The 8,426-nt window shown below is 43.9% G+C and overlaps 4 protein-coding genes across 4 annotated transcripts; 2 read left to right on the top strand and 2 right to left on the bottom strand.

The window, feature by feature from the left end:
• Positions 1-4: 4 nt before the first annotated feature.
• On the bottom strand, positions 5-701 carry T069G_04433 (uncharacterized protein; the record flags this gene model as incomplete). Its single annotated transcript, XM_056171643.1, has 2 exons — positions 5-424; positions 483-701. 2 exons carry the CDS (start codon positions 699-701, stop codon positions 5-7), a joined length of 639 nt encoding a protein of 212 aa, XP_056028501.1.
• A 1,148-nt stretch (positions 702-1,849) lies between these two features.
• On the top strand, positions 1,850-2,573 carry T069G_04432 (uncharacterized protein; the record flags this gene model as incomplete). Its single annotated transcript, XM_056171642.1, has 3 exons — positions 1,850-2,069; positions 2,131-2,388; positions 2,449-2,573. 3 exons carry the CDS (start codon positions 1,850-1,852, stop codon positions 2,571-2,573), a joined length of 603 nt encoding a protein of 200 aa, XP_056028500.1.
• Positions 2,574-4,840: 2,267 nt separating this feature from the next.
• Positions 4,841-5,785, bottom strand: T069G_04431 (HPP family domain-containing protein; the record flags this gene model as incomplete). The annotated part of the gene is made up of 2 exons (XM_056171641.1): positions 4,841-5,153; positions 5,220-5,785. The coding sequence occupies 2 exons, from the start codon at positions 5,783-5,785 to the stop codon at positions 4,841-4,843; spliced, it is 879 nt and encodes a 292-aa protein (XP_056028499.1).
• Positions 5,786-7,245: 1,460 nt separating this feature from the next.
• T069G_04430 (inorganic pyrophosphatase domain-containing protein) lies at positions 7,246-8,263 on the top strand (the record flags this gene model as incomplete). The annotated part of the gene is made up of 5 exons (XM_056171640.1): positions 7,246-7,287; positions 7,424-7,543; positions 7,604-7,947; positions 8,001-8,078; positions 8,131-8,263. The coding sequence occupies 5 exons, from the start codon at positions 7,246-7,248 to the stop codon at positions 8,261-8,263; spliced, it is 717 nt and encodes a 238-aa protein (XP_056028498.1).
• Between the last annotated feature and the right edge of the window lie 163 nt (positions 8,264-8,426).

Below are 8,426 nucleotides of genomic sequence, written 5' to 3'. Positions count from 1 at the left end.
CTATCTAGTACTCAGATTCACCGTCGTCTGCTGACTTGCCTGAAACACAGCATGTAACTCCGCGCCTTTCCAAATCCTCGTTATATGCCCGAATTTTGGCTTTATCCTCTTCTGTAAACTTCCTGGGAATATTCTCCGCATCGGGGTGGAACATATCCCAATGGGATATGTTGCGGCCGTCGGCAGTGAGCAATCTCTCGGGCATCGGTCGACCATCGTAATATTCTCTGATCTGGGTTGGGTTGAGGCCAACTGCATCAAGAATATTCCGTTCGTTGTCAAAAGTGCGAAGCACACCATCGTAGCCCAATGAACTTATGCCATGTCCGTCTGGATCCTTCTTCATCGATCTTTGTATGTCGCGCAGAGACATGTTGTCGCCCACAGGCTGTCGGTCTGCGACGGTTTGGGGCATGATCGGATCCTATATTCGGATCATTGAATAGTTAGCATACTGACAAATGAGAGAGTTCTAGGAGTACTTGCTGACAGTTTATCCGCCATATCGCCAACGAGTTGATGCAAGTAATGAAGGCGCGGACGTGTGAAGATTTCGAGGAAGGATCAAGCTTCCCGAATGCGGGGTATGGTCTGTCCTCTCCTAATATATATGTATGTCCAGGAAAAGGAAACGGTGTGAAGACCAACAAGCCAAGTCGATTGTTTGGGCCAGGGTCATGCGCACCCCATTTGGATGACATTAGGCACCAGGATGACTCAGTAGGAAGAGAACTCTGCCAAGACTAAGAAGAGATGTGCAGCACACATAGAGAGCTGCACAACGCATTCATGAGGCGTGCAGTACAACTCAGAAAGATGACAACACTTGATGAAGGATCAAAGATGAAGGATGAAGGATCAAAGATGAAGGATGAAGGATGAAGGATGAAGGAGTATATGATTCAGATAGTTCCATTGAACAGACAGCCTTTAATTTCATACTTCAGCGACCAATCTAAATATTATTCTCGCCAATCACTTGAACTAGTCACTCAATTGACGAGAGTGGTATCTCTCTTTAGAGATGCGGTAACCTCAGAGAGAGAACGATATTCGACAGTTGTGATATTGCGTGAGCTTTACCTACTTCCCAGAACAGTTATGTTGATAATGTTGAAGCCCTGTTCTTTAGTTAATCCCAGGGGCGGAATCATGACATTATCCTGCCAAAGTGACGGCTAAATATAACCATAAATCACAGGAATCGTTATACTATTTTATGCCAGACGTAGCCACTCCAACCAACATACAGTTGCTTTGACAGGGATTGTTGCGCCGCTCTGCATAAGACACAGCCACTCTGACCAACATGTAGTTACTTTGGCAGGGATTGTTATACTGTTTTGTGCGAGACGTAGTCACTTTAACCAACCTTACTTTACTAAAACGCTACCTTCAGGGAGTGAAGGTGTTACTAGATTGTCGACTAGAGCGGTCTCTCAACCGGAATCCTTATCTGCAGCGGTAAGTTTTAGACTTAATAATATCATAGATGTGTATAGCCAAATAAATTAGATGCTATTTATCCTCATCTACAGCGTGTATCTTTGTTGTTATAGCGGGCTTTTGCTAACTAAGGGTCCGTGCAGTTGTACGGCCCCGTGCGCCTACCAGGCGCCAATATCTATCTAGAGTCGTAAGATTAATTTACTTTCCATTACGTTATTCGCAAATCCTTTACTATCAATGTGGGGTAGAGGCTGTGTTTGCACCTGATATATATATAATGAGCGGCGTAATAAAATCTGTATTTATATAACAAGCCTCCAGCCAAGGCTTCGTAGTTCCTTTTTTTGCAACAGAATCATGCCTACAGCTTCTAAATTGCATACAATCGCATCTGCCACCTATGCAGTACTCGCATACTTTGCTCCTGGCTTGCGTTGGGCTTGGCTTGGCCTCGCCATTTGCTTTGCAGGACTTGCCTACCACACTCGAAACCAATCTCCCTCAGACTCTTGCGGAGATCGAGCTCGAACAGTTCGAAAATTGGACTCCGGAACATCTTGAGAATGATCTCCAAGCCCGAACGCATGTGAAAATATGTACTGCAAGCAGCGCTCGCGCAGGTAACCACTCGCACGCCCAAGTTCGTTCGTAGATAGAACACTTTGCTAACAACGCAATAAGGCGTATGTGTCGCTGTCACTGCTGTCATAGCCCAGGTTTCCCTCGGCATTGCCGGTTTAGTCAAAGGTGACTCCGACAAGCACGACTGTAAAGCTCACTCTGGCTCTATCGACGGAGTGAGTTGGAAGGTTTATGCCACTGGAAGGAACTGCGATACTTCAGCCGAATTGAAGACCATTCAAGGCGCCATCGCCGAATACTTGCGAAGCGTCGATGACCACGTGTGCGGCGTCCATTGCCTGAAATTAACCCACGGAGGTAAGTATTCTTTTTTTACGCTGCGCTACAAGACCTCTAATTTCCGTAATGGAAAATTAGGTACGTGGACAGGATATGTCACCCTAGCACCGAAAGGCAATAATCTCGACACCTTCTATTGCGGCAGTTCCAACAGCTTTGGCCATTGCGTTGATGGAGGAAAGGAAGACGTGCCTAAAATGTAGTCAGGACATATCAATTAGAAGAGCTAGTCAATCAGTCTCACGATGGTTTAGCAGGTTTTAATTTGAGAGTTCAGCTAAAGGCGGCCGGGTTAAATAGATTATCAATGCCATCACCTCTCCATGTATTGACACCTCCTACGAACCTGAAGAAACTTTGACTATGTATCGATAGTACTTGAAGCAGCCATTCCTAGTTTTACAGAGCGGAGAGTCGAATGTTGCTCGCAGAGCACGGCGTCGTCAAGTACATGAAAGATGGCCGAAGCGTGAATAAACCAAGAAGCTAAATCGGTAGACAATTGCTTCTATCCCAATATAGCGCCTTTGCTGAGGAAAACTTGCGTTCAAGTTCTGCAAGCAAACGCGCCAGATATTATACCGTAAAATATAATAAGTAATTTTATTATATAATTAATAAATTAAATATAAAGATTAATTTTATTACTATATTAATAATTAATTATTCAAGTTATTTAAGAAGTATAATAATTAAATTATATCAAATGGGGATGTCTGGAATGCAATCTTTACTTTATACCGTGTGGCGATTTATACACGCGATGCTATTAGTATATGGCGAAAGGGTTTATTGTTATAGAGGAGAAAATGTATAGACATAAGTAAAGTAAATATATCACGGTGATTTATTTGATACAGCTTAGCTTTTAAAATATCCCCGGTATTTCCGACATCTCACTAGGTTCGTCTAAGATCCCAAGACTTTCTTTTAGTTGCGATGCCGTCATGCAGACACACTAGAAGAATATTGGCGTATTGCTCTGTGTAGACGCTACGCTTTGACTAAGGGCGGCATTAATGCCTCAACTTATCAAGGTGGTATATACTCAGTCCCGTGCAGATGCCCATAAGATCTTACAATTATAGTCGTCTTTTGGCTGATCCTCATATTGGCGGCAAATAGCAAGTGTGCCAAAGTGTACCTCACGGACAATTCAAAAGGCCAAGCTCTTTTACACATGGCCCGCAAAAGCATTAGTGGCCATATACCTGATGCTGTCCCCCCTGATCAATCTCTACACCACATATCCGATGATGACAGTATTCTCAACGACCAATCCATCGCGCATACACGCCGAGTCTCAACCAGACACAGCCATGGCCAGGCAGGATACAGCATTCCTGACAGCTGGGCCCATCTTAGCGAATTAGCGCCTATATCACCAGTCGAAAATCCTAACGAATCGTCACTGTATCGTCATAGGACATTGGAAGAATATAGAAGGGCAGAGGAAGCATTTGAGCAAGAGCAACGGGAATCGGGGCCACTAGATGCACGCGAAGACCAGATCACAACAGCAGAAGATAATGCCTCGAAATGTTCAGAAAAACTTAGAACATGGCTCTGTTTACCTTCTACTTGCATTGTTATGTGACCAGATCTGCCGTTTAGAGTACAAATGCATTTTATTGGCTTACACAATTCGTCACGAGGTTTGAGTGTCGGAATGTTTTTGAGATAGTTGGTCCGCAATATGTTTAATGCGTTTAGGAGCTCGAGTTGCAAGGGACACATATTCTCGAGTTGAGTATACTGACCGCTCTTCTGGTATGCACATGTCTGCTTTTACGCAGGCATTTTAACATCAAATCGTGTATTTTACTTTTTTTTTAGAGAGGATCTTTATAAGATGGCGAAGTTACCAACAAAATTGCCAGGTTCCGTAATATAGGCGTTTCTTTGTTACTGGCCTTCAAAAGGCGCTTTGCCTGCGTTGTAGGCTGTGACTGAGTACGGCGCAATTAAAAATATTGTCATGAGCTACCACTGTTGTGCTGATTGTATGCGTCAAGGCAGATAAGCACCGTGATTAGTCGACGTATTATCTTTGCTCTTTGCCGTAATCCAGAACAAGTCCTGTGCAGTGATATTAGAGTGGTTACTGTTTGGGCTCTCAAGTATGAACTTTCATTGAGATGGCTGTTATTAAAATCCCGGAGAGACATCTATAAGTGTAATCATACATGATTTATTAAGGTATTATACAGCAGCAAGCTTTGCGAAAACAAGCCAAAGACATGTGAAGAAATCTGGCCCACACTCTGTTTTGCCAGACACAAGATTACCCGAGAATCAGTTTTTTTTTCACACCAAATCTGCTATCGATTACTTTCCTTAGACATTGATTTTGGACATTTGATCAATGTGACATTGATCACTCGTGGATAATTCACTTTCTACCCCTCTTACTCATCACACCCTCCTATTCCGGACCCTCTGTTCTCACTTCTCAACATTCCCTTCGGGCTCATGGCTCATGTCTGCTAACTTCGCTTCCTCCTTCTTCGTCGTCCACATTCTCTCCTTCTTCTACTCTAAGTGCCATCTCAACATCCCTGGCTTCACGCGCGTGCTCCATAATCTGCTGTTCTTTTGTTGCTGAAACAAACACTTTCCCTGGCTTCCACCAGTAAACAGGATAACGCCGACGACCAACGTTGTTTATTATCAGAGCCCAGCCCAGCATGATTAGTGACGAGGCAAGTATAACCGGCAGATAACGCCAAGAGAGAGTAACAACTTGTGATTGAACGGCAGCATTGAGTCCAGTTGCGCCGGCGCTAGTCAAAGTGGTTATTAAATGCCTAATAATACTCACAAATGCTTGCGAAGAAATGTTAACTTACGGTGGATGCACAGCTCCAATTAGAACTTGCGCAAGAGCAGATGTTGCCATTGATAAACCGCCGTTCACAAAGACATTGGCGTGGAAACCACCCTCATCGAGGAAAGGGTGATAGTTTGGATTGAGGACGAAGAGTCTGGTAATGCATGTACCAACGAGGGCGGATACGAAATGGCCGAGGACAAAGTTTCGAGGCTGCGCAAGAGGTGATTCGATAGCGGAAAATAACAGTACCGCCGAGGCGCCAAACGAGGTGATAATAATGGGTGCGTGGTAAACTTCTGAAAAAGCTGTATTTGCTGACATGATTGCTTCAATGAGGAGAATACCTCCGAATGAGCCAATCCAGGTAAAAGCCCAGATCTCCAACTCAAGCGGAATGTATTTCAACCAAGAAAATGGTGGAACACCTAAAGGCTCATAGGGCGGCTGGGCATCTGGCGGCTTGTATCCGGTAAAGCGGGATAGGTAATCGGGCAGGCGACCGCGATAATCCTCACGAAGCGCGATGTACTCTCTCATCACCCCAATCCTCTTTTTCAGAGTAGGCTTCTCTGATGATGCCATGGTTTGTGGGTATACCGTGTTCTGTACAATTCACAATTGCTTTCTCAGGTAGCAGCCAGCGCTGTGTCCATTCCGATTGCTATTGCTATGCTAGCATATTCGCTTCATCTTATATCTTGGATTCGAAGTGAACAAAGAGATCATCCCCATATGTGACATCACCTAGCCCATGTTACGCCACCATGGCTGCAGCATCAATTATCTGAATTTGTCCAACGTCGGGGGCAATGTCCTCGATGCCTCTTACTGCTTTACTTCCGTTCCCTGTTTTGCAATCGCGTATTATTCGAGTCTAAGTAGCCTCTACAATAGATACTGGGAACGTGGAACAATCATAGCTCCTAGCTCAGTGTACCGATATTTCCGATAATACTAAACAACTGTCAAGCCGAGGTCAGTCAAGTGGAGGTATAAAGTGGAACATGTCGGATGTATGGTGAATGAGTTACACAGCTATTCCATAGGTCGAGTTTACTAAAAGTAATATTCGACAGCATCTTATGGTGCTCTTACAGATCAATATCAAAGGTAGTCAAACGACTATACGCCCCCGTTTAGGCATAAGTGGATGTACATCGCTGGGCCAGTAACACTCAACAGTGAAGATCATCAATCTTTACGGTATGGGATTGGAGTGAAAATGAAGACCCTGATGGTTTTCGCCAACCCTAGCTGCTTTTTATATTCAATCACAATCTCATGTTACGAATACTAGCGTTAATAGCACGAGATAAATCGGTTACCACGGACAAAGTGGGCGGATTCTGTGGCTGTCAGGCGACGTATCCGGCGACTTTCCAAAGCGCTGAGACGTAACCTTCCGCGTTCCTCTAACACGTCGAGTGGCGGGTCCTAGAGGGCTCCTAGGAGGTTTCTGCCCTATGAAGTGAGGTAAGGGCTGTGGCTTTAGAGACCAGAGGATCACGGAAATGGCGGCATTACTAGTCCAATTAGGTTCGCCTTCCAACGTCGCCGATGATCGCGCCTTAGAGCTGATGGAAATATCGGGTGCCAACCTAAGACTTTTTCCACAAGCAAGGAATAAGACATAGTAATATTAATTCGATGTTAGTCGTGAGTTCTCTTGATCGGATGTCGTCATTCTGATTTTCGATACAGAATCTGTTACCAAACAAGTCATGATGTAACAATGAAAGCATGCAGTTATAGTGTCAAAGAATTGTTGGACATTTCACGCCCTGAATATATTTTTGGTCCACCTTCTTTCCTTTTTTTTATTGAAAACTCCAATCAGGTACCTCTTTTGTTCGATGTTCACTTACACTTCATAATTAATTCTGCACCTTACCGTGTCAATTATGGCTTGTCGCTACGGTACTTTAGAGATTGGTGTCCCAAATACATTAGAATATCGTATATTTGTCACACGAAACGGTACTTCTATTTCACCTTTCCATGATATACCATTGTATTATGATGCCGAAGACACTATACTCAATATGGTGGTTGAGATTCCTCGCTGGACAAATAACAAGCTTGAGGTGAGTTACCCGGAATACAAGTTGCTGTTCATGGCCGTTGTTTCGACTTGACAAGTGGGTTTTGGGAAGAGGCTAGGCGAATATCATAATGACAATATGAAGTCTCTGTTCTTCTAATACTGTTTTGAGCATTTAGATCACCAAAGACGAGATTTTGAATCCCATCAAGCAAGACAGTCTAGAAAACAAACCTCGATATGTCCGAAACTGCTTCCCTTACAAAGGATACATTTGGAACTATGGAGCGTTGCCTCGGGTTAGTTTATTTTCTTTTAATATATTGTACATGTCACTGACGTTAACCTCGCCGGCTAAGACATGGGAAGATCCCAACTTCATCCACCCTGACACTAAAGCAAAAGGCGACAATGACCCGCTGGATGTTTGCGAGATTGGGGAAAGAGTTGGGTATCCAGGAGAGATCAAGCAGGTGAAGGTTCTTGGCATTCTGGCTCTTCTAGATGGCGAGGATACCGACTGGAAGATTATTGCCATTGATGTCAAAGACCCTCTAGCACCTGAACTCAATGACATCGAAGACATCGAGCTTTACATGCCTGGGCTTCTCCAAGCGACAAAAGAGTGGTTTCGTATTTACAAGGTGCCGGATGGGAAGCCCGCAAACAAATTCTCTTTTAATGGAGAGTGCAAGAATAAGGCGTCTGTGCCCCTTTTATGATTCCGAGTTCCCCTTTGATACTGAATTTGGTCAGATATGCTAAACGAGTCATCGAGAAATGTGCTGATGCCTGGCGCCACCTTATATCGACTGAAGAACATCAAATTGCCGTGTAAGTATTGCCAGAAAATAAGGCATACTGCGGATAGAAGCTAATGTTGTAGCGTGAATACAACCATGGAAGGGTCACCTGGCTATGTAACTCATATTTCTCAGGATTTGGTCCCCGATATATCGGTTCAGCAACAGTCATCTCCAAGCTCCATAGATAAGTGGTATTTTATCAATGAGGTTTAACGTAGGTCTCTGGCTATAGAAGGGATTGAAAGGCATAATTTTGATGGGGAAAAGGATTATTGTGTTAGGCCTGTGAAAATATACAAAAGGAACTCAATCGCCAATTTAGTTAATATATGAAGTTCAAAGATGGCAGTTTCCAGCTATCTAAGACACGGGAATG

The sequence above is a fragment of the Trichoderma breve genome, chromosome 3 (assembly GCF_028502605.1).
Source record: "Trichoderma breve strain T069 chromosome 3, whole genome shotgun sequence".
Taxonomy (NCBI): Eukaryota; Fungi; Ascomycota; class Sordariomycetes; order Hypocreales; family Hypocreaceae; genus Trichoderma; species Trichoderma breve.
The sequence above is the reverse complement of the archived record's forward strand: the minus strand, read 5'-3'. Positions and strand labels throughout refer to the sequence as shown.